Source organism: Pterocles gutturalis, unplaced genomic scaffold (assembly GCF_000699245.1).
Source record: "Pterocles gutturalis isolate BGI_N339 unplaced genomic scaffold, ASM69924v1 scaffold21229, whole genome shotgun sequence".
In the NCBI taxonomy this organism is placed as follows: Eukaryota; Metazoa; Chordata; class Aves; order Pterocliformes; family Pteroclidae; genus Pterocles; species Pterocles gutturalis.
This window is the reverse complement of record NW_010133755.1, coordinates 272-27,133: the sequence shown is the minus strand read 5'-3', so window position 1 is coordinate 27,133 and position 26,862 is coordinate 272. Positions and strand designations below refer to the sequence as shown.

General features: G+C 39.0%; 1 protein-coding gene across 1 annotated transcript; it reads left to right on the top strand.

Annotated features, from left to right (window-relative positions):
- Positions 1 to 4,642: 4,642 nt before the first annotated feature.
- LOC104467548 (decorin-like) lies at positions 4,643 to 26,455 on the top strand (the record flags this gene model as incomplete). The annotated part of the gene is made up of 3 exons (XM_010081362.1): positions 4,643 to 4,808; positions 8,901 to 9,133; positions 26,343 to 26,455. Coding segments are annotated over exons 2-3 (318 nt in total), but the record flags the coding sequence as incomplete, so codon positions are not given.
- Positions 26,456 to 26,862: the final 407 nt, after the last annotated feature.

The following is a 26,862-nucleotide window of genomic DNA, read 5'->3' as shown; positions in this document are numbered from 1 at the left end:
CACACGCCCCTCTTTCCTTCATGTAAGAGATTTTCTAGAGGGCAGGAGACTGCCAACACTCACACAGAAGCCAGGCAGGAACAAAACGTAATGCTGTCCATCACTGAAACAGAGCAAATGGAATACCTGAGTACTAATACAAAGGTACATCAGCGTCTATGACAGCAAATGTTTTTGCATATGTTTTCTCCACCACTGAAGGTAAGTCAAGGTAAAGTCAAAGTGGGGTTCTGGGGTCTTTGGTCCATGACCACTTTCACTTTTCTCTCACTCATTGTTTCTAGGATGGCTGGGAGACAGGAGGACTCATGAAAAATCTAATTTTACCCAGCTGCTGCATTTTTGAGGGAGGGACATAACAGCGATGTCAAAATGTATGTCTACCCTACAAAAGTGTGAGGAATGGTTAGGACAGTCTGCCTCCTCAAAGGTGGAAGTTATGTTCAGAGCATTTTTAAATCATACTGAGTAGTAAGGCTACATTAATATGTGGTTAGCTCCTGCAGCTGCTGGATACACCTGGACAAAACTATTTGATTCAGGAGAGAATACAAATGCCAGCAGAAAGGAAAGCCAGTGTCAAGTACAGGAACAGATTGGCCTTTCCAAAGAAAAGAGACCAAAGTAAAGGACAAGATCACATGTCAGATACTTCAGTCGAGTAAAATTTGATTTTTTTCCTAGTGTGACCTGTTGATCCCACAGACTTTCTTTGGAAGAGTGCAGGGAGATGACCATAGGAGGTACACAGTACGTGCTCTTGCAGGGTGGGGAAGGGAGAGAAGGGAAGACAGTGATGGAAGAGACTATTCCTCCTAAGAGAGGGCTCTCTTGAAGTTTGGTTGCATTTTGTTCAAACAGTTATGCAAGAAGCACTTTCACAGCTGCAGAAAAATAATGCTACAGGTAGCACATGTCAAAATCTGATACGTTTGTCCTTTTGATCTGTAGAAATGTCAAGAAGTTCAGGACTATAATTTCTGAGGTCATAGAGAACTGAAGGAAACTTTGATACTCAGAATATCCAGAAATTACACTTCTGTCTCTTTAGCTACTTTGTCAGGCTGTGCCTGCGTCAATATTTACCTGAATCAATGTTTACTAAGCTTGGGTCAATATTTACTTGCATTTTTAGTAGAGGAACTCCATTGCTACAGTAAAGAAGAGTTTACTACAGGTGATTGGAAGAAATTATTATGCATACTGTAGAAAGGAGAGGAGAGACATGTTAGAGAACATGGAGGATGCCATGGTAGGAAGCTAATAAAGCCCAGGCATGAGATACAAAGACAGAGGAGGCAGAGAGCCCCTGAGAGGCAGTCAAACATGGGATCTTGTTTCATCTCCTCCTAATGGGGACTGGCACTTACCTAGCTGGTTCATGAGGTCTTTGAGGCAGATTTACTTGCCCCTCTTCCTTACCACAACCACTACAACAATGCTAACTAGTCTTTGATTCTCAAAGCTGGGATCTATTAGAAGGCAGCCCAAGACAAATGCCTTTTTCTGTAGTGGAAACTTAGAATGAGGAAGAACATGGATCCCTGGGCCACCATGTTCCAGCAGGACAGATCCTGTTCTCCTGCTTTGGTTTTATTCCAGTAACATTCTGGATGGCAATAAATGCTACCCTTTTTTTGCCAGGCTCCCCCCAGAAAAAAAAAAAAAAAAAAAAAAGAAAAAGCCTTTCTTTCCACCCTCAGTGGCAGATTATGTTGGCTCCCTGTTCTTCTGAGCAGTCTGCAACCTGTGCTGGCAGCACTGGGTGCCGGCTGGGTATGCGTTTCTCCCCCGCCCGCCCAGTGCTCCAGGAGCTCTTCCCCCAGGGCAGCTGGCAGCACTGGGTGCCGGCTGGATATGCTTCTCTCCCAGCCCAGCCCAGTGCTCCAGGAGCTCTTCCCCCAGGGCACGTTTGCTCCTTAGAGGGCAGCTGCTCATCTCCTTCCTGCAGAGACTTCCAGTGGACCCAGGCAGAGCAGTCAACAGCAGGCAGGCTTCCTGTCTTCTCTCCCACCACTGCCCTTTGAAAGGTCCACTGAATAAGCTGTGAGCAAATGAAGCAGATGCTATCCATCAAAATTTAATAAAAAGACTGTTATATAAATAACATTAACATGCAGTTGCCTGTAACTCTCTGGGAATCAGTATTTGGAGCAGCATGTAGCCCTAAAAGATTGTTAAATTGGAGAAATAAAGTCATATAGAAACCAAGATTGTTCTAATAATGATTTTTTTATATTGACTAAGCTGAAGTCAAACTAGGTCAGACTGAGAATGAGAACTTATCAATGCAAGGCCCTGTGTATGGTCATGGGCCTTAAAATTACATAATGGCTTAATATTGTTGTTGTTTTTTTAAAAAAGTTGTTTATCTTCTGACTGACATAGCAGGGGGCAAAGAGTGGGGTTAAAGGACCACTTGTATCAGAAAGGATCCCACATTCATATAAAAGCACACAAATGACTCAAAAACATTTATAGGGTACTGCACCAATATTCAATGTCATAGGTCTTCTCCCATTCAGTTGCTCAGTCCTCCACATACTCCACTTTGCATTTCAGGAGGGCTTGGACACCTAACACATACCCCTTCTGCCTCTGGGTATCAACAGGCAGCATAAGTGTTTTCATAATTCCTAAAAGTGGTAACATCTTTTCCATCTGAGCTTCCTGGGATGGACTTTGTTACAGAAAAAGTAGGAAAATTATCCCTCTACGGGAAGCAGTTCCTCTGCAGGCAGACTGGGAGCCCCCAGACCCTCCAGCAAGCACCCTGTGCTTCACCTGTTCCCACCTTGATCTTCATGCTTTTGTTTGACTCTGCCTAATGCATAAGACAACAAAGAAGGAGAGGTGGCTGTCCATCTCCCCCTGTGGCTCCAAAGACATGACTAAGCTATTGAATTATAACACCTTTCAACCCCATAACAGATATCAGAACAAATGCATTACAATTTTACTGGGAAAGGATATGAATGGATTTCATGAAGCAAACTGACAAGAAGTTTACCCTGACCTGTTCCTCATCAAAATCTTGCTTTGAAATGTTTTTAAACACCAGATGCAGCTGGCGACCAAGGTTCAAATAACTGACATTGCTAAGATGCAGCCAAGATTTCAGCAAGCCTCATGGCGACAGTTCTGGACAAAGATAAGGCTTTGTTTTAAGTATGAAAGCTTGGAACACCACTAATCATATGTAGAAAAATGTCACAACAAAAATCATTAGCAGTCTTGAATCCAGTGGAGAGGCAGGGGAAAGAAGTTAGCTCAAAGACTAGGGGTGAAGAAATGATCCTTAACTTTTAGAGCGAACTGCATAAGGACGCTGTAATGTAAGAGGTCTGATTACACCTTTGTGCTACACTTACCAAAACTAGCAGTCAATTATTCCACCATGTTTTCTTCCACCAAAGGAGAACAACTATAAGAGCTGTTTTAATGGCTCTTCTTGAAATTAAATGAAGAGAATAGCTAAAATTCCAAGAGTTTATTGTGTTTCTAAAAATTCAGACTTCCTTTAAACGTCATTTTACAGGCTTTAATTTCATATTTGCACCTGGTCTCAGCCTAGGGGCAGAAATAAAAGGATACAAGTCAAAACACAGAGACACAAGCCTCCAGTATTTAGATGGAACAGCTAACAGCACAGGGAAGCTATACATGTTCACAATGTGTTTAGATTACTAAATAAATAGTAATTATTGTATTTGCTCTCCTTTCAGTTTGCTCGACTTTTAAAATTGAGCAGGAATAGAGAAACTGTGTTTTAGCTTCCATTGATATTTGCATTAAAACAGAAATCACTAAAATAAAATAAAATCTGAACAATGAGTCAGATACATTTTTCCTTTCATGCTTTAAAAAAATCTTCACTGTCTCTTGAAAAAAAACAAAAATGAGAAAAAAATGAGAAAAAAAACCCCACCCCCAAAAAACAGTTAAAGTTAATTTCCCCTCTACTTTGCTGTCCTGGTGAGAAAGCAGTAAAAAAAGCAAAGTTTATATGAAGCAGTTCTAACCACAAATGTTAGAAACGTTCTACTAATGAAAACACGATTTTCATATATATAAAAAAACATGCACTAGATTGAAGAAATACATAAAAACTCTATTATTAGACAGTATAATAGTATATTACACTATATACTGCTTGTTTTGACAATGATTGTTGCATAGGCAAAGGCAGGTTGATATCTGTTTAAACAGCTTCACCTAAAGCTACCCTTTTTTTTTCTGATATTAATCTCCACTTTGACTAACTCCAAGATTAATTTTATATAATTTCCTTGAATTGCAAATACTATAAACAAGAGGAACAGCAAAACATTTTTCTCAGTAATGAGTCAGAAAAAAAACCAACATAGTTAAAACCAAGAAAACTTTCCTAAATATATGTTTTAAGGATATAAATAAAATAAGATGAATTACAGCTAAACATCTGTCTTATAGTGTGCATGTAGTTTGGGATTCTAAACAGACAAAAAAGAAATAAAGCAAATGAAAAAGAAAAAGGAGGAAAAGAAAGCAAAAGAGCTGATAAAGTTTCTGGCTACAATACAGGAGACATATCATTACCATATGATCTAATGTGGGTGTCAGCCTGGATTGTGTTCATTGAGAGAAACCTTATTTTTTAACTGTGCTATGGAATAGAAGCAGGAGGGTTTTCCACCAAGTGACAGTCACTGAGCTGAACTTACCCCCTCCTCCTTTCCACACCTGCAAAGCCTTTTGCCTGGGTTGAATATTTAGTTTAATTACATCTCAGCTTTGAGAGCTCCTGTTGCAAATCCCTGGATTAAAAGGTACGGTTTTCAGTACTTCTCCTGAACTATGCTGTACTAATAAAACTTCAGGCAAGTCTACGGCAAGAACTAGTTGAATTTTAAGAGAAGCAAGGAAAAAATCCTACTAAATGTTTAACAATGTTAAGTTTTGTATCCAGCACTTTTGTTTCTTGGGAACATGAGAATGCTTTCTCAGGGGCTGTGCAGATTTCCTACTGTTTATTTGACTGTTCTGTCTCTTGTTTTGATTTGTATAAGCACTGTTATAGTCCTTTCTTTTTCCTTACTGTAAACCTTTGCAGCAGTATATTCTCTGTTTGCAATCCAGTGTTTAGAATCGGTGATGTAGTGAGTGTAAAAAATGCATGAGTTCTTACATTTCTGTTTTAAACTGCACTCTGTGATTTCTTTTTTGTTCAGATTTCTTCATATATGTTCCAAACATAAATGAATATAATTTCAATTTCAAAGGAAAAAAAAAGTAGTAGTTAAAGGAGCTCACTGTATGCCTTTGTGAAGTTAGAAACTGCTTTGTTACAGTGTACAAACAAGGGACTCACATTTAAAGAATGTTCCTATAAATGAAGTAGTAGAAAAGAAAATTCCTGTAGTTGAAACTCCTGTTAATGGAGTTTTAAACTCTTTAAAACTTCCAATGCCCATGTTTGCACAAAATGGATAAAATGCATAATATAGGGGATTTTTTTTGAAACGGCACATATTGTTTAACTTGTCTTTTGTGACATTTTGAGAGATTTCTGACAGTAGGTGAACTAATATTTAAAACTTAATATTAAGGTAAACTGACAAGAAGACCACCAATACAGTGGTGACGTGAACTGATGAAGCATATTTCCAGTGGTATTTTAAGTTGAAATGTGGCCAAGTCTATGGTATAGTTTCCTCTGTTTGTGGAAAAGTCTTCCTCATTGTAAACACATAATTAAAGTAAATTTAAACAGTTATGTCCTGCAGACATAAATACTGTATCACAGACCTTTAAGAATTCAGATTTTTTCCCCTATTTTTTTTGTAAGTGAAATGTAAACACTTCTTACTAGTACAGTTTTGTATATATTTTTTTCTCTGTTTATGTTCATTTACACATGCAAACAGTAGGAACAGACATGTGTGCCTGCAGTACGAATATGTATATGAATAAAGATATGCAGACACTTATCTGTTCCTATTTCCTGATTAATATGTAGCTTGTGTCTGCTATTTTCTCTGCTGTGTCCTCAGATTAGATCCTTTATATCCTTTGTTGTCCTACAGTTTTCCTTTATACACAGCTCTTACTGATTTTATTATAGTTTTGACAAAACAAGGACCAAAGGAAAAGGCCTACTACAGGGTTTAAATGAGATAAGTGAAGTAATTGGCTTTAATGTGAACAAGAAGTAAAGTGTGAAGACACTTCCAAAGTGCCTTTGCATTGTTTTGGGGTTTTTTGAGAGGTACTAATTTAACTCCAGGATAAGATCCTGATCGTGCATTCTTGGAATGGACGGTGTTTCAGCAGTGACCCTGGAGGGGAATACCAGCAGTTTTAAATATTGAAAAATATTTTAAAAATATATAAATATGCAAAAAAGAGCTGGGGGAGCTCTTTAGAAAGTCGTAACTGCCAGTGCCATGCCAGGGTTGGTGTGAAGCATTGTCAATGTTTATTCATGTTAATGTACATTCTGAAAAATAATTTGTACTGGGGTAATGTTTTATTGATCTTTTTCACAAAGCAGCTTATTACAATGAATGGTGATGTTTTAGGAAATTTGTCTTCCCATTTTAGGCTATTAATAAATTGCATTGTTATTTTAGAACAATTCGTGCATAATAACGATTACTTCAAAAATCAAAAGCTGTGGTAAGAACTCAGCATTGTGTATTAACACCAATTTGCTGTGACATCCTTACCTGTCCATATGTACTTTGCCTGCATCATGGGGGTGTTGCTGAGGAAGGAACACAGCCCCAGTGTCAGTGGGGGCTGTGGAGAGGCAGGAGGGAGTGCAGGAGGACGGCCCACATGGGGACACAGCCTGCCCCTGCTACATGACACGAGTTTGCACAGCACTGAGTTGGGCTAACAGGACATGCTAAAATGCTCTGACCCTCTAGTTGACCTTGGGGTCTGCGAAACCCCCCAGTGTATGCAGTAGGTAATGTGTCAACTCCAGGAACAGAAAATTTTTTCAGGTCCAACTAAGAAACCAACTGTGTCTTTTTAAAGAGGCAACAGAAATGGTGTTTTACTCCATGTGAAGTCACTTTGAAGTCTTTGAGATATCTGAAGATACTAGATACCTGTCTTCCTGTTAAGTAGATGACAGAAATGTAAGCTATAGTTTTAAAACACTAGCATATTTTATAAGGCAACTTTATTGTCCTCTCAAGACTGAGCCCTAAAGGTTTCTGCAGGATTGCATTATTTGCATCTGTAGGTAAAAATTCATACAGGAAATTGAGCCCAGGCACAATATAGATTGTATCTAATTCCAGGCCTGTGTTTTTTATTTATTTAGCGTTTTGTTTTGTTGGGTTTTTTTTTGTTTGTTTGTTTGTTTTTTTCACTAGCCACTCCTGTTAGAGTACCTAGATGTGGTATTCTAGAAAGAGAGGCCTCAGTATACCACTCTCACCTTTGCCCACACTTGCCCATGTTATTCATCTGCTTTGTAGGTTCCGTATGTCAATGTAGAGAGGGACGGAGTCCTCCTCCTCTGCCTCTCTCCCAGTTTTTTTATCTCTTTGTTAGTCAATGTGGAGCTGAGAAATTCTAACTGTTAGACAACTTCTGCTAGGAAAAAACTAGTCCCAGCTAGTGCCCAGACAAGGCATTTTGGAAGTTATTGACCTGAAGAAGCAAGAGGACATTTTTGCTTTCATTACAAAGAGCAAGAACTGTATTCAGGACTATGCCACCCATTTTAAGACAAGGATCCTAAATAAATGACAAGTTTGCTTTTCTGTCACTTCGCAACTTGAAGGCAGGTTTCTTCATATATTTTTGTGGGTTGTTTTTAAACCCATGAAGGTTTGTGAAAGATAAGCTTCCTTATATATAATAAATAGTAAAAGAAAATAATTTTCAGAAAATTAGCTGATCTATACAGCGTTGATACAAGACCCGAAAAAAGCTGCTTTGTGGTTTCTCCTTAGCGCACAGCAGCACAGGTAGCACAATGTACAGTGTATTGAAATACATTTAGGCCTAGGTCCTGAGGACACCTATTTAAACAGTTTTACTTGTTAATATCTATGGCAATATATACTTATGTAAAGTTGCTCCTGAGCATGAAAGTCTGCAGAATGAGGTCCTGAAGTCCCATTGTAAAGTGTACTGACAATACTGCAAGCATCAATTCAAATGCTTATGCAGGGCAAAGCAGAGGATTTTCAGGGTGCATTGTTTATATCATAAAATCCCCTAGCCAAAAAATCTGTAAAGAACGCCAACAATATCCGATACAACATAACATTGTATTCCATTTTATTGTGCTGTTTAAAGTGGGAAAGAAGCATAGCTTGTTTAAACAACTAAAGATTTTCCTCTCTTTCTCCACCCCATCACTAGATCCTACTCTTTCTCAGTCAGTTTTACTAGGTTATAATTTAAAACACACAGCAAGCTGACACTTTGAAAAAATATTTCTCAAGACATGAAATACTGCATTACAGTGAGTTTGGGAACTTCAGGTTCATCCCCAGGGGACAAACTCATTGCCATGAAACAAATGCTAATTAAATCAAATAGACTGTTACGTTGGCAGAAAACAGACACATGGAAAATGTGGCTTATTGTGTTGACTGTTTTGCATAACAAAATTGGCAGCCCTGCCTGTTCCTAATAAATATTACTCTAAATATGCAAACAGATGTGTTTAGGGTTGCCTTTAAACTGCTCTGTAAAAAAAAAAAAAAAAGCCTATTGACAAGCAGTTACCAGACTCCTATCACATAACTGTCCTATTTTCACAATTCAGTTTTCATTTTTTGAAAGGAACAGTTATGCAATTGGTGGATATACTGGACCTCCTCCAGCAGGAACTGTGGTGCAGCTATGGGAAACTGCTACTTCTGTTCTAAATCTCCTGCTTTGATCCTTAGGTTCTGCCCAGAGTCGATGAACTAAGCCATGAAGCTAGCTCTTCTCTTCGTCCTACTGCTGCCAGCATGCTTGGCCAAGCCATTCCACCAGCAGGGCCTCTTTGACTTTATGCTGGAGGATGAAGGGTCAGCTGATATGCCTCCAACGGACGATCCCGTCATATCTGGATTTGGACCAGTGTGCCCCTTCCGCTGTCAGTGCCATCTTCGTGTGGTGCAGTGCTCTGACCTAGGTAAGCTCAGGAGTACCTTCATAGGGTATATTCTTATGTTCTAGCCATGGGTTTGTAGCTGAGACAGTGAGGCTGTTATGCTCTGCCACTTCGTAGGGTTTTTGTCAAAGAAATATGCTACAATTATTTTTAACTAGAATGTACTGTATGAAACAGGCCGTAAAGCCCTGACAAAACGGACATTTGTTGTGACCATGAAGAGTGTTTGATTTTTTTGATGTATATTTTGTGTGTGTACATTTCATTTGTTCTTTGAAAGATCACAGATTTCTGTTGCAGAGAAAATAACTTTTCAAGGCTATTCCTTCAAATGCATGTTAAATAAATTCGGTGAGGTCAGATGTGGGGATGGAAACATTTTAAAACGTTCTAAACTGCAAGGTCCAAGGTCCAACACCCTCAGTCGTACTGTCTGGTACCTCAACATAGAAATCATCCCATTTCCATAGGAATATATGAGCATGGAATAACCAGCTCTGAGTCATATATGCTGGAACCAGCTCTTTAGAGGAAAGAGCTTGGAAACACTCCAAAACAATGAACATTTTAGAGCTCCTTATTAAATATCTTTCTTAGACACTGTTCAAGCTGAAACCATGAGAACCTTTCTCACAAACTCTCCTTACTCCCTCATGTACAAGGGTTTGTCTGCACAGTCAGACCAGCAGGATGTGAAGCCATGACTGCCATCACTGTATTTGACTTTCCCATGCAGAAATCTCAACTAATGAAGTTGACTTGAGTCAGACTACACTTGTTTTAAGCCAGTATTATTCAGTCTAAGTCAGTGTACAGTCCAGAAAATCAATTAAAGTTGGTTTTGCTCACTACGAAATTAGGCAATTTGTTTAGTGAACAGAAAAATAACTTCTCTTATAATTTCATAGAGTTTTGGTTTGTTCTTTTTTTTAAAGCCTCCTCTCAGCTGTTTAAATGTATAGCTAGGTGTCTTTATTTTCCTATGTTATAGCATTGGCTTTGATAATTACTCTAAATCATGGCAAAAATTTACCACTTAGGACCTGGGTCTCATTGCAGTGGATGTTGTATAATTACAGAAAGGAGGGGGAAGCATTAGTTACATCCCTAGAAACTTCTGTGAATTTATTAAAGCAAGCCACAGAATTATGCAACAGATATGTTTGGCGAAGACCCAGTGAACAATGCAAGCCAGGTTGCACAAATGAGTACAGACTAACCTTGCCATGCATTCATGAAGCTTTCACATTACTGTTCCTGTTGAAAGATATTTTCTTTTTTTACCATTTAGGTGCCAGATAGTAGCAAACATGGGGTAGGGAGCAGGTTGCCCCACATGCCATGAAGGTCTTAGGTTTTATTGGTGTTACACTGGTTAATGCTGATGAAATTTAAATTATTTTGGGAACTTGTCCCCGGTTGTATTGGGTCTGGCTGAGATAGAGCTGGTATCCCCACAACAGCCCTCACAGAGCTGGATGTCACCCTGGCAGCCAGCAGGGTGTTTGTAACACAGCTTGGGAGGGGGCAGAGCCAGGACAGCTGACCCGGATTGGCTGTTCCAGACCATGTGACACCAGCTCAGCCATAAAAGCCCAGGGCAGGGAGGAGGAGGGGGGCATTTGTTCCTGGGTTTGTCTCCAGGAGCAGCTGCTGCACACACTGAAGCTCTGCTTTCCTGGGAAGTGGCCAGACATCACTTACTGAGGGGAAGCAGAGAACAACATCTTTGCTTACCTTTTGTTGCTGTGCATGGCCTTAGCCTTTGCTTTAATTTAACTGCTTTTATCTTGACCCACGAGTTTTTAATCTTATTCTCCCCCTTTATTTTTGCTGAAGGGGGAGTGATAGAGGGGCCTGGTGGGCACCTGGCATCCAGCCAAGGTTAACCCACCACACCGGTCTGCTTCAATTCTGCAGAATGTAAGGAGCTTTCTCTTGGTAAAAAAGTAGAGATATTCATGCAGGGACCCTTTGTTGCTATACTTGCTCCCATGTTCGTTCAGTTCTCCTTCACACACACATGGCTTCCAAAGGGTTGCACTACAGTGCACTGCCTACAGTTGCTTCTGGGTTAATAGAGTCCCATACTGACAAGGAGACTCAGAAATACAGCAATTAAGGCCTTGGGTCTCTGTTTCCCAGATAATTTTGAGACAGGTGATAAGAAAGAGAAATATCTTGAGCTTGGTTTAAACTCACATGCTGCAGATAATGCAACACAAAGATTGCGATTTTGAAGTGGCTGGGCTGATAACATCCAGCTTCTGGGCACAAAGGAAGAGAGATCTCCCTGCGTTTAAGATATGCAGTCCTGAAAAATACATAATATTTCCCTGGCAGAGCTCAAGGAAGTAATAACCATTCAGAGTTCCCCAGTTTTGGCATAAAGTTTGATCTGTCCTTGTCACATGTGGCTATGACAGCCCTTGGATGGGTCGTCACCCAGGTGGGAGGCTCAGCAGGGCGCAGGTCCAATGGCCACCCCTGGGAACAGGGACAGGACAGCTGGGTGTGCTCCCTGCTCACAGGCAAATCTGCCCTCTCCTCTCATCTCCTCTGGCCTTGAATCTATTTCTGTGTGACTCAGGCTCAGACAAGGTCAGGTTTACCTACTGGCTTCAGGAAAGCCAGGAGCCAGCCCCAAGAGCTCAAAATTTTGTTGCAAACTGTGAAGGTCCTACCAGGATGACCTAGCATGCTCCTGGGCTGTGGGATGAAGGGTGCTTGGGGCACAGTGATCAGGAAGATAATGTGCACAAGAGAGCCAAGAAACCAGCAATGACAGTTTCACCTCCCTGCTAACCACCTCTTCTGGCCCACCTTTGCTTTCAGCTCCGGGTATTTCCGACCCAACAAAATTATCTACCTCCCTCCCCGAAAATTATCGAATTTAGTCATCTAGTCCCATGGGCACCAATTGAAGAAAAACTGCAGGCAATAACAAGACTCCTCCCAAGGATATATTAAGAGGTCACTAAATTAGTCCCACAAAAGGAGGTTGAATTGTGGATCAGGATCCTTTTTTCCACTCACTGCCTGGCATTGAAGGAGGGCTTTTTGCAGCCATGAGCCCCTGGGTGCAGAAGGCATGTCAGAGCAAGGCAGCTAAGGCACCCTAATGTGGGCTACTTATGGAGAGGTCTCCTCTTCCTCAGCATGCTTCTTTTTGTGCCTATGCTATTTGTAAACTCTTGCTTCATAAGGAAAAAGCCAACTATCTGACACAGAGTTATGTGAATAAACCACATAACTATCACATCCAGGGTCCAGAGATCAGGTTTGCCCCTTGTCTTATGAGCATTGGATGGGAATAATATATATAAAAAAAAAATCCAAATTCAATAAAAACACTGGAAAAAAAAGTCCTGTGGTCCAATTACACTCTTGTCAGCTGAATTTCTGCATTCCTGTACTTTTAAGCTTCAGTCACATCTTCCTAAGCACATACCTCTGAATTAATTTATTTTGCCTCCAAGCCAAGGGCTGAGTTAGCAGGAAGGAGAATGCCGTCTTCTCACACCCTGAAGAAGAATTCTCTCCAAGCTGTGGTTACTGACAGATTGAGAGCAGAGCCCTATGTGCCTACCTTATATGAGATGTATTACCTTTGTGCAACAGGCTTAAGGATCTCATCAAGGGAGGCTACCGCGCTACCTTTATAAAAGCACCTTTTCTGAATCTGCCTCCTGTTGCTAAAAGGAAGCCACAGGTTCACTTTTTAATCGTGCTTCAGCATAAGGCATTACTATGCTATAGCCAGGCTTTCCATAGAAATCACAAACATCATCCTTATTAACACACCCTATAGGTGAGGTGTAGCTGATATAGGTGGACATAGGCAGCTCTTCATGACTTACAACAATAAACACAAAGAAGATGTGCAGTCAGACGTCCAGGCAAACATGCCTTGTAAAAGCCCTAGCAAGGATTAAGCGTTCCATTTAAGGTCTCATCCTCCCAAAGGGAGTCTCAAGAAAAGGTTCCTCCCAGAGTGCCCTGGTAAACAGGAGAACACGTGTGATTACTCAGCCCTGCAGTGGACGCAGAATGCTCTATAAGTGCATTTGGAGGTGGTGGTCAGAGCCCTACTTCACCTTCAGATAAGTCTGTCAGCCCCTTACAAAGTGAGCAGTGTCAGTGTTCTGCAGGATGCAATGAGCTCACCTTCCTTGGAGAGTTCACAGGACATAGGGGGGGTCCCTCTGCTCCTCTTGCCATGAACATCTGTAGAGATTTTGTGGTCTCCAAAAGGTGTGAGAGAAATGCATGTCAGTAATCAAAGTTCAAGCAGTATTACAGCTTGAATTGGAATTTTACTCACAGCTCAGAAATGCAGGAATTCTTCATCTGTAAAGAAGGCTACTAAAGCTCAGAACGGGTGTTGGAGTGTGTGTTTGAAAAGCACTTTGGGATCAGTGGGTAAAAAGCTCACAGATAATAATAATAAATAAATAAATAATAGTAAAACATTATTCCAGGGATCAGGTAATATGAGGCAGTTTATCTGAACAAATACAGTGTCTGAACGATATTAACTCATGACCCTTCAACACCTGAACCATGGTAACACAACAACAGCTAATTTATTTGTTGACAAAAGATGATTTATCTCATTGCATGAAATCTTCTAGAAATATCTGAATACCCATTTTCTGATCATGACTCCATTTGGGAACCTCATCCTTCATTATAAAGGCAATTATCTCCTTTGGGATGTACCTTGATTTGAATTTCTGTTGTCAACATAAAGTCTTTTAAAAGAAAAATAATACATACCTCATTGGTGATCAGTCTCAGTCATTTTATGAGTTCAAGAAAACAGAGAGGATTACTTGCTATTGTGTATTTAGCTTTAGAATCCCTGCCATTTTTTGAATGTTTGCCAGCCTTTCAAAAACATAATTGTAAAAGTTAAATGTTTAGCTCAAAATCTTACAGATTTCTAGAGTTGTAATAAGAGAAAGCATAGATCCTTAAATGGCCAGACATTGACAAACATAATTTTTAAATAAAAAAGTTTTTGTCAATTTACACTGTAATTGCTGAGCTTTTAGGGTCAGTTATTCCATGCTTTATGTACTTTTTCCTTCTAATAATGACTAGAGAGCTATTCCTTTTATGTTCAGTAAAGGCTTATACTCTCATGAAATTCCCTGACTCCATAGTATGGATCATTGAACAAAACTTATCAATAAAAAATGGAACCATGAAATCCGTGATAGTGTATTGTCACTTAAACTTAGAGTAGCCTCTGCATCACAATGCCGTGGCCTTGAAACTGAAGACTAAATGCCTTTTTGGACAACATTCTTTAGCAAAACATAACTTGTGCTGTCATTAGACACAAGTCATTGGGCTTTCCACATGTGAACTGGCTGAATTGTAATACTCTAACATGGTGGAGATCAGACTGGAGGATCTATATGAAGTATTACAGGCATTTTCTGTGATATAGGAGTGATCTCAGGTGACGTTAGCTATCTAAGAGTCATCTGGGCTCCTTTCAGAGCCACAGGGAGAGTTAGGGAGCCATGCCATGGGGCAGTTTGTCCTATCTAAGGTGGATGTCAGTGACAGAAAAGATACATCTCTCTTGAAGAATTAAATTGCTAACACATTGAGGCTAACACAGGGCCTCAATGATCACTTGAGGCTATACAACTTACATTCAGATTAATGAAGTTTTGTGCAATAAAATGAAAGCATGGAAAAAATAACTTGGGTTATATTTTGTAATAAATTTGCCATGGATTATTCATTTTTTTTATATATTCTGCTTAGATGCAATTTTTCGGGATGCCTTCAAAGTTAAAGAAAGCATGAATTAAAGCCCTGTACTGAGTATATCCTGAAAAAGTACATCCTTAAGCACATCCTTATTAATTCAAGAAGCCGATAATTAGAAAACACTCTTGAAGAGTTCTCAAGAAAAAAAAAAAAAAAAAAAAGGCCTGGATGTAGACTGCTTTATATTAACAAAAAGTCATTAGCTTTTGACAGTGTAACAGTAAAAAAACAGGTCTTGTTACATTGCAGCCTGAATTGCTGATGTTCCAGTTGCAGTTCATTAACATAATCCTAGGTGAAAATTAATCCACTCTAAATCCACTCCCTTCTTTATTACCTGCTTGCTTCAGGCTTGGAAATGTCATTTAAGAAAGCCTAGTGGCAGGAATGGAAATCCTGACTGCCAAGTCCAAGTGATACAAGAAATGACTGTTTTCTGGTTTGCATTATGACAAGGGTTCATTTCTAGAATTTCCGAATGCACAAATAAATAGGTAATAGATAGCAAGTAAAATGTGAGTCAATTATTATAAGTCATAGCAGGTGATTACAGTGCCTAAAACATACTAAATAATCACTGCTGACCCCTACTAGTGTTATGGACATCTATCGTATGTGTATTATGTTCTTAACACCTTTATAGTGTGTATTACTTGTTAAGATATATAGCTATTTAAAAGCTACCTGTGTTTTTGTGACATAAAGCCTGTGCTATTCAACTGTGAAAGGTTCCCAGCCAAGTCTTAGGAAGAGCTAAAGAGTCCAAATGCTCCTTGCTTATGTTCACTAAGAAGCCACTGCCAACAGGGAGGAGACCTAGGAATTTGGGTCCTATGTGAAGCCACCAATGACAACAGCAAGGAACTGCCAATACTAGCCTCCAGCTACTCAGGAAAACTCTGCTCACAGGGTCCAGTTACCATGGAATTTAGAAAAGATTATAGTTTTAAGCAGATTTTCAAAATACCTCTCTCTAACAGATTTGAGAGTGTCCCCTCGTCAACTTTGGACTCACTGGTCTGTATTTTGCTTTACCCATATCCTGGATCTATTATGTGATTAAAAGGAAATAAGCCAAAAGAAGATAATCAAGTTACAGGGGGAAAAAAAAGTGTATTTTTCTGAATATACTGTTATATTTTCCTTAAGTTCAAATCTGAGAATATATTCTTCAAAATACTTTGGATTTTTATCTTTTTTTTAAACTTATTTCTCCTGCTTTATGTGCCTGCCCTGGTAAACAATATTGACAAACCCTGAAATTCTAGGTCTCTTCAGTGTGTTATATTTAAGGACTCATTCACACAGAGCATTATTGTCTATTACACTATGAAAGTAAATTAGACAGACAGAGTAGAACTTGCTCATTGACTTCTCTGCAAGGAAAGAGATGGAAACAATGACACAAAGACACAAAGGGACCTTAAGAGCAAGGGCCATGCCTGTATGGGTTTTTTTTTGGAGAGGCAGGGTGTTGAGTCGCAGTTTTCAACTTATGGGACCAATTATGGGACTCAAACAGCTCTGTACAAATGACCCTGTTGTTAGCAAGGTTACATCTGTTATATAGGCAACTCTACTGCAGACTTCTCAGACAGTCAATAGGGAATGAAAAGGTGAAAAGCAGTATGTAAAGAATTTGTGTGCTCTCTGCATGAATGCTCTTAAGGGAGAGGGCACTCAGGAGAGCATCCCACACCAGCTTTGTGTTTGTTTCCTGGGAACTGTTTGGTGTGCTTTGAGTTGCTACAAAAATCTTTTAAGGAGAGGATACTTGCAGTTTTAATTTCAGTAAGAAAAGGAATACAATAAATACTCATATTTTAAAAAGCAGTGAAAATAAGACACCTTTTCTGTCCACCAAATTTCATGGCAACTTTAGAGATTTAATGGCAAAGCAACAAATGTACAGATTATTTATAGAAATGCTAAGCATTTAAAGCATGTGCAAGTGTAAATGAGGCTGCAGTCTAGTGTTTGAATACATCATCAGCATAATAGAAATGTGCAGTAGGTCATCCCAGAATCAGTTTCTGCACCTCCTACACCACGTAAAATGTGACAGCCTAGGATGACATAATTTTCTATGCTGGAGTGCATGTTTTCCCTTCTACTGCTCCAGTGTGTGCTTCATAAACTAAACAGGCTCTCAATGAATTTGTATTTTAGGGTGTCATGGAAGAAGAGTGTTTGTAGTGGTGCAAGAACCAAAGGCATAAGTGAGTTAGCCAAACAGGACTTTAAAGCTATGTTATCATTAGCTCTGATGCCATTTCTTTCTGTAAGTTCAATTAGGTCTTCAACTTTCGTTTCCACACCTTCAAATTGTGGAGACTGTACTGATACTCTACCACTAGGAGGTCAGAATGGGAAAGGTGAACAGTGCTAATCAAGTTTGTATAGTAGCAGCAGCCCAGAAAATAAAAAGAAAAGAAGGGATAGTATGAAGATGAAAGAGAAAATCCTGCTTTTTCAAGGAAGCTATAACAGAAATTATTAAAGAAAGGAGATATGTAGAAACTTTCGGATACAGGAAAGGAAAAAAGGAAGAAGGGAACTTGCGAATTGAATTAAAATCTTACTGTTTTCACCGTTAGGGGGGAAAATTTATTTTCTCTTTTTTATCCTTTCACTCTGTGGCAGAGAGTTTACATCCTCTGGGCTGGAGATTACTATTACAGTGATAACTGACCTGGGGAAGGTCTGTCACTAAATGACTAACAAAATAAATAAGTAGCAAAGCAAAAATATCTGAGAGTTACAGGGTTATATACAACATCTTCTAGTAGAAAGAGGGAACTAGCAGGTCTGCAGGCTCCCCAGTTCAGTCAGGAAATTCTCTCCCAACATGTATTTAAGTGTTTTTCACTATGTCCAGACACAGTCACAGCAGCTCCTTCCATTGTTTGCTTGCTGAAAGTAGGTTGAAAACAATCCTGCAACTTTTATGAAAAATTGCCATGTTATGCTTAGAAGTGCCCAAAATAACCAGGAACATATCTCTGCCCTCAGGTCATAATGAAATGAGGGCTGTGCAATGACCATGTGGTCAGAACAGGAAGGGGTAAGTTTACTTGAAACCAGAGAAGATCCACCCCAAATGACTCTTTATGGCTACTAAATTATGCTAGTGCTAATTCTGGTAAATCCCAAAGTAAAGATTGAGGAAGCTATCCTGAAATTGTCATCTGTTGCCCATTGCTTAAACTGCAAACCAGGCAAACATCAAACTGTATTACTCCAAAGGATTGTTCAAAGTCTAATTTGTTAGATAATGTTCACTTTTCTGAGTCACTGAAATGCTCTCTTCTGACTACAACAAAACAGTCATGAGAAATAAATATTTCACCTTACTGCATGAGTACACATAGATAGTACATCTGCATTGCATCCACTTTGACTAAAGCCATTATGCACATGGTGGTGGCAGATTGCATGAATCAAACAGGACAGTTGCTGTTCTCTGATGAGATGTTTCATGTCTGTAACCATGACAGTGGGAAATGTAAAGCTGGCAATTCTAGGAGTTCAGGAAACTCATATTTTTCTTTTTTTAACTTAATGTCTTAATCCCTGAAATCTCATTATTATTTCAGAATATTTTTCTGCCTTTCTAAAATATTTTAGTGCTTCTTGAGAAGGCATAAACCTTCCAGACCTTTGAAATTAAAAGTCAGTTAGAAAGAACACAGTAATAAAAGTTGCTTGATTTTTAGTTTCAAGAATATATCATTACTCTTAGGTATTAGCTTTTGGAGCCAGGAGGCTGAATCTGTCTCTACCAAAAATGTGACTAGCACTGAAAAATAATTCATAACATCTGTAGCTTGCAATATCCGTTATACTTTGAAATATGCATTCACTACACAGTGGGTGGAAATGGAAAAGAGCAGTTAAAGCAATGGATTAATTTTTAAACTTTTGCTAGTGCCTTTATTAGTGCTATCATACTGGAGAACTATGCATTTGATCATAATATGTGAATTTGTTTCTATTTTTCCATGTTCCTCACTCTGTTCTGGGAAGCAATTTTGTAAATGTTTGAAAAATAACCCCAGTGTAGTAATGAACATATCAGTAGGTCTACCACTGTGAGAGGCCCCCTCAGCAGGGCAAGATGTTCATTTTCTTGTTCTTTCGTATGGGAAGGGTCAGAGGTTTACAAAAATAATAATCTGCGATAAAAATAAGTCCAAAAATGATGTTAATGGAAGATGAGTCTTATAGAGTGAAGAGTAGAAAAAAGGTCTGAAAAATGGTTGCGAATCACCTTTAAGAAGGTGTATTTTGAGAGGCTTATACATTCCAATGGACACTGCTTTTCTGCATCTCTGAGAAAAAAAAAAATATTACTGCTGACTTCATAGCAAGTGAGAGGAAGGTGGAGAACAAACTTTTACTTAGAAAGTGGGAGAAAATTCTGTTTTATTTTATGGATGGTCAGATGTAAATAATGAAATTACTCCTATTTACAAATCCCACACAACAGAGACCAAATTTCCAGTAAATACTGAAGTATGTAGCCTGGGAAAGCATCAGTGAACTTTTCTGGTCAAAGCATTCAAAGCTGTGTTAAGCTCCTTGCCATCCTTCCAGAAAGCAGTGCTTGAGTACTGTTATTTTCCATTACTACAGATCCTGACCCCATAAGCTTGCCATTCCCCTCATTCGCCCCAGAGTCCACTTAGGGCATTACTAAGAGCATTCACCCCAGGGAGGGTTGCTGCCCGTCAGTGGGATGCGGCAGAACTGCTGGGCTTGGAGCAGGGAAGAGCACACAGCAGTGAGCACAGGCAGCTGTTGGAGAGGCGGCCTCCGCCGGGAGGCCAGCCGCTGATCATCATGGTTGGGAATTACGTGTAGCTCAGCCCAAATTCCTCAGCTGGCAGCAGCTGTTTGTGCAAACTGAAGGAGTCTTGAAAAGAGCCCCATTTTATGGCCCCTGTGATAATAGTCGTAACACATGTATCTGAGCTACAGCATTCAGATGTGTCTCTGCCTTTTGGCCCCTTCTTTGCAGCTGGGAATGGGAAGGTTTATTCAGAGGAATAAGCCTCATCCCTGCTTATTGTAAAATGGATAGGGGGAGGAATTAAAAAAATACCCAAAATACCCCAAACAAACAAACAAAAAATCAAACCACAAGTTCTGTTGCGTTGTTAAAGTTGTTTATAATTGGCACTGTTCACATATTTGTTATTTTGACTATGTGGTCTCAGTGTTGCAAGGATGCAGTTCTCAAGGAAGTGTCCTCATCTCTGGGGTACAGACTCAGACTCCCATTTGCTTGGTTTCCCTCACTGGCCCCATAAATCTTGCATTCCTTTTCTGCGTAGTTGTATGGCTGCAGCAGAAACGTGGCTCCCTGCCAAGTTGCAGACTAACTTGTGGCTCTCACTTCTGAGAAACTAGAGCAGTGGACTGAAACTCCTTCATAGTGAGGAGTGTTCACAAGCCACCCTTTCCCTTTTGTGTGTTAAACAATTCCACAGCCACTTGATCACAGCTCCTGTAGCTGAGCAGGTTATTCCCTCAGCTGCAAAAGTAATAAAGCCTGTCTTGAATACCAAAACCCCTCACCTCCCTTAGCCCTCACACTATTCTGAAATCCTTGCTACATCTCCTACACCTGTTTGGCTGGCTAAACAGCATCATATGCTAGTTGGGCTGGTGCAGTGCTACACGGGAGATGGCTAGCCACTAATTGTTGCTCTCTCAGGGACCGAATAAGGGCTGAATTATACCAGCTTTGAGTCTTCTCTGCCTAAATTCTGGTCTCATAAAATCTCCAGACCCATCAGCCTTCTGTCTTCTCCAGGAGGTGAGAAAATCACAGCTAAACAGCCAGACACTGTAATTAGCTTAAGAAATCATGAGAAAAAAACTAGACTCCACATAGACAGGATCCCTCAGAGACAAGCCTGATTTCTGCAGTTGCCTTCCTCTCCATCCTCCCGCTAAGGAGGAATTCCTGGTCCTGTTAACCTCTCCCTACCAGACATCTTTTAGGTGACTGTAGATGAGCCTTTCAGTGCTTCTGTTGATGATCCAGCTCTGCTGGATTTTGATGAATACATTTTGATTGTGTTTGTTATTCCAAAAATCTGTGATGTAGTGACTAGTGTAAGAAAAAAGTCAGGAAAATTTCTTCCAGAGATAATAAAAGTTCAGCTGATCTTGACTAACAAAAGGCAATTTCAAGTTTACTTACACACTTTATTTTTCCATTTGTAGGTCTAGGGAACATTCTGTTCTTTATATGGTTATCATATGCATGCATTTTTACACCCGTAAGTGTAGACTGATGGGAATAGTTGAGTGCTACATGTTGATAATATAGAACAGAAGAAAATTTCTACTTACAGAAATCTGCAGAGAATAATACAGATCTGACCTGTGCTGCAGGAACAGATAGCTGTTCAGCTTCTATGAGGAAGTAATGATTTCTTCCACAGAAACATTTTACTGCAAATCAAAATGGTCTTTCTGACTAAGGATACACAAACTGGTTTGTTGAATCCCTTATATTTCTGGAATCTTTAGGCTCTTAATTTCAGTGTAAACAGTGATCTTGGAAGAGTGGAACTATACCATTATTATTTGTGAATAAACTGAATTTTTAAAAATTTATTTACCAGCTTAATTATTAACTGACTTAGTTTTATTCAAGCAAAATAAATGAAGTCATATGCATTTTCAATTTAACATGCAGTAGGAAAGGCAGAATAATCTAAATCTTTAATCAGTTATAAGCTAATCTTAGGGACTAGAGGCCTGAAATATTTCCAGGGAACTGAATACCAAACTGTAATACTGATTATTCATATAAAAAGTCAGACTGCTATGAGAGATTTTCATATGGCTTTTTAAGAAGCAAGCTTTAATATATAAAAAATCATAGCCAAGAGCTGGAATACTTGTGTAAACTATTCTTAAAAATGGTTGAGAGGTGACTCAATTGACATTTTCCAACAGCAGTTCACCTTTCAGTTGGTATTACATAGATTTCACTGGAAGGCATTTGCAGGTGGACATGCTGCACAACATGGCTTCAGAAGCATAAGTACATCACTTCAGTTTCTCAGAAATGAGTAGTAAAGGACAGCCCACAGTTTTCCTCTGAACTCCTTGGTCTCCCAGACAAAGGAATCAAAAAATCCTCCTGGGAAATACTAATTCTATCCCAGGAGCCAAGAGGCATTTCAGCTTCTTGTGGGATTACAATTTGCTCCATTCGGTTCAAATCCTGTCATGCTGTCATGTTAGTTCAGGCTCCCCTGTCCATCTGAACTGGCTGTCTATTGACCTGTCCTGACCAGAAAGGTTTGAAGATTTGCTCTCCAGGCAGGGAATATCCAGTACAGGGGCTAGTTTGCACTACACCAATGCTCCTCTTGCACATATCTATCTGGAGATACACCTACCTATACAGACACCTGGACCTGCAAGCTGAAGCACAGTTCTTGAAAACAATGTAATGTGACAAGTGGTGAGACACTTGGATCCAGTCCACACCTCAAACACAGTTTAGTCCTGAGTTATTTAGCTGCTGAGTTTACAAAGCAGTGTCCAGATCCACCCATTTATAAACTCTTCCTCCACTGGAGAGCTCCAGTTGATGTAGGTTTCAGCTGGAGGAGGTACTAAACTGTTTAATGATAATCCAATGTCTCTCCAGCACCTGACGTGCATCCTGTGCAACTCTATGCTTTGGTCTTCAAAACCCAGACAATTCAAAGAAAAAAAATTCTCATCTGTTTTTTGAAATATTTTTAAAAACTGCTTCAGGAAATGTGTAATAGAATATACATGAGATAGGTAATAAAACAAGTTTAAAAATTTAACACTTTAAGGAATGGCAATTAGGTTATTTGCATGCAAAACTTGTTGTATTGTACATACTTCTAGTTTCTAGTACAAGACAGGAAGATTTTATAAATCGCTTTTCACAAACAGATATATGATTATTAAATTTGTCTTATCATTGTAATATGAAACATTTAAAGTTTAAGTTCATTGCTCTGAGAACTTATGAATTCTACCTTATTCAGGGATAGCACAAGAGCTTTCAGAAGCTGACATGTGAAGCTGTAAATGTACACCTGGAAATTTAGTTTAAAGTTTAGTGTCTGGCAAATTAGCCCTTCAGTGGCAATCCAAGTGTTCTTACAAAGTATTTTTCAAGGGCATCGCATAAAGGACAACTGTATACTCTCATGTGCCCTAGTTTCTGCCATAAGCACTTATTTACAGTTACCAGTCTACTAATATAAATGTACTGACTATCAGAACATAGTAATATTAATTTGAATACAAATAAGTATACCTTTTTTTTTGTATTTACATGTGAAAAATGCTATAAAAGTTGCTAGACTAAAATAACTTCTTATAACAAGATTATGATCTTAAAAAAGTACTGCTTTCTGGGAAAGAATTTTTAGTTGCTGACATCATTGCTGTCCACTGAGGACAGAAACTGTCCAAAGACAACCAACATACAAATTATATGGTATCACATTTTTATATATTTGGAACTCTAGTCCTACACTTTTTAAGGTAATGAGGGTTTTGCAGTTGCCTTCAGTAAAAATTAAGTCCACACCTGAATGAGGGAAAGTTATTTTAGTAATATGAAGAATCTTGATCTGTATCGTATGTTTATGCACTGAATGTCAGTAAGGTGAACAGGATGAGATGTGAGTTTTGGCTCTTGTCATTTTATGTATGGTAGAAGCTTTTACTGATTCATTCCAGTCTGGATGATTGTGCTTTTTAAAACTTTTCGTTGCTGGTGTGATTAAAACTCAGCCAGGTTAATCTGTGTTGTACTCTGTGTTCATAAATATCAAATCCAAATATTTTAATAATTTTTAAGTGAATGTTAGAGAACTTATGGGTGGGAAAATAAATACAAAAAAGTAGCCAGGATGTTTTTTAGTTCAGAAACCAAACTTTTGCAATGGTATAACAACAGAATATGATCTATACAGACTAATATTATTGATTCAAAAGTAAAATTAAATGAAGCAAACACTTTTCAAAAGTTTAGGTCTCCTGCACCCATATATACATAACTGGAAAAGCAATCTTTTTTCCAGAGTTTGCTAGGCACTGAAGAGCAGTAACAGACAACAGTGGGACCTCTGAGATGCTCAACACTTCGAAAGATTCAGATGAGGCACCTGAAGATGAATTGGAGACCTCATCTGCATGCAAATATTTTTAAGAATATAGCCAAATCTATAATGAAATCTTTAGCACATCACTAATTGTAGCAAAAAGCTCCAGTACACATCACTGTGGCCTCTCTAGAGTTTCTGTTAAAATTTTATAGTAGTAGCTATAGAATAGTGCTCTTCATGTAGATTACAAGGATTAAATATAATACCATATACTTCTTCTCATGGCTTGCCATAATCCTTTCAAATAAGAGCCAACCATTTTTTTACTCTACATATATGTGAGAGAGTGTTGGTTGATGAGAAGCTCGACATGACCTGGCAATGTGCACTTGCACCCCAGAAAGCCAACGGTATCCTGGGCTGCATCAAAATACATGTGGCCAGCAGGTCGAGGGAGGGGATTCTCCCCCTCTACTCTGCACTCGTGAGACTCAGCCTGGTCCAGAGTAGAGCCACAAAAATGATTAGAGGTCTGGAACAACTCCCATAGGAGGACAAGCTGAGAGAGTTGGGGTTGTTCAGCCTGGAGAACAGAAGGCTCTGGGGAGACCTTACACCAGCCTTCCAGTACTTAAAGGGGGCCTACAGGAGAGATGGGGAGGCACTCTTTAGGAGGGAGTGTAGTGATAGGACGAGGGGTAATGGTTTTAAGCTAAAAGAGGGTAGATTTAGATTAGGTATTAGGAAGAAATCTTTTAGTGTTAGGGTAGTGAGGCACTGGAACAGGATGCCCAGAGACTCTATGGATGCCCCATCCCTGGAGGTGTTCAAGGCCAGGCTGGATGAGGCTTTGAGCAACCTGATCTAGTGGAAGGTGTCCCTGCCCATGGCAGGGGAGTTGGGACTAGATGATCTGTGGGGTCCCTTCCAACTCAGACCATTCAATGATTCTATGAGATATATATCTAGTCTAAAAAGGATTGGTAGAGAAGGGGTTTTGCTTAACATCAGATTTTGAAAGAGAAACATACATTCCAGGTGTGAAAATGTATTTGTGATGAATGTTAAACATCACAGAATCACAAAATTGTTGAATTTGGAGGTCACGTCTTGTCTAGTCCACTTCCTCGCTAAAGCAAGGTCAGCTAGATCAGGTTGCTTAGGGCCATGTCCAGTCAACTTTTGAATATCTCCAAGAATGGAGAATCCACAACATTTGTGGGCAAATCATATCTTATCTCTGTGTAAGCATATCTCACTGTGTTTGCAATGGGTTTATGGGTTTAAAAAGATGATCTATATATATATCTTTAATCTGAGGACAATATCATGCAGTCATACTGGCAGGACACTGGCAGATAGTTCTTTCCCAGGAGAGTTCAAATACAACTTCAGAAATATTTGTTAAAAGCTTTAAATTTTTCCTACAAACCATTCATTTAACATTTAACATTCTGTTTAAAAAAAAAAAAAAAAAAAGAAAGAAACACTAGTTAGGAAAGAACGGTTTAATTTTGTGGTAAATCAGAATGACTATAAAAGATTTGCTCTATTCCAAGTCACAGTATGAAAGGAAAGCTGGGTAAAGCAAGTGTTATTTAACACTAAATAACTTCATTTCCATGATTTCATCAGACTTACATATCAGCTATTCAGAAAATAGTCCCAAAGAGAGTCTTTAATTTAAACTGTCTGATGTTCTTTTGGCAGCTGTAGAGAAACCAAGAGATTTGTTCTCCAGAAAACTTGGACATAGTTTCAGATGAATTAAAAGGGGGGAGGTGGATTGGGGTTTTTTTTTTAAGGTAGACTTTACTGCAAGTTAGTCAGTTACTGTCAAACAAACACTATTTTTTCTGGAAACTATTATAATTAACTATCATACTTCTTTCAAAAAAGTGTACTACCTTTTATACAGCAGGAAATGTTCTCTGTCCGCAAAAGCTAACACAAAGTGAAATTAATAAATACCATACCTCTTTCTGAAAGCAATTTTTATTCACACAGTTCAGTGGAATTAAACTCATTAGAAATAATTTTCCCAAACTCAATCCTTTGCTTCAAGCTATAACTCAGATATATTCTCAGAAAAGGGCATAATGAAAATGTGAATAAATGAAGTTTGATTTGACATAGCAAAATAAAACTACCTTTGAGTGACTGGAGACAGAAATTCTCAGATAAGTCTTCATAAGTTTCTTCAGGAAATGAGTTCTAGAAATGGTATTTACTGAAAGGTAAATGCTGCTAAGAAAAGTACTAACTCCTCTTTAAAGTTTCTTTCAAAGTCAGTTGTTTATTCCTTTCACTGTCCCTAGGTCTGGAAAGGGTGCCAAAAGACCTTCCTCCTGACACAACTCTGCTGGACTTACAGAACAACAAAATCACTGAAATTAAAGAAGGAGATTTCAAGAACTTGAAGAATCTTCATGTAAGTGTATAAATGAACTACCATTTGCCAAAAAAAAAAAAAAAAAAAAAAAAGGCAGAGAAAATGTGGTTTTGGCTTTGTACTCAGGTTTTTAAGGAAAACTGATGAAATATTCTGTGATCTTGCTCCACTGGCCCAGCCTATTTATTTCCTTTCCCATTACTCTCCTGGAAACTCGCTTCTTATATCACAGAAGTTTCTCATCTCTTTTCAGCTCTTCATACCTGTGTCCTGTACATTCAGTCTCCTGATCTCCATCATAGCTTCTCTCATTTATATATGTTTTCAGTCCCTTTGGCAGAGTCACTTGGTTATTTCTATTTAAAAAGCAGATACATCTCAACCCTGCTATCTCACTCACTTATTACTGTATTCCTTCCCCTCCCACCTCTGAGCTTACAGAGATT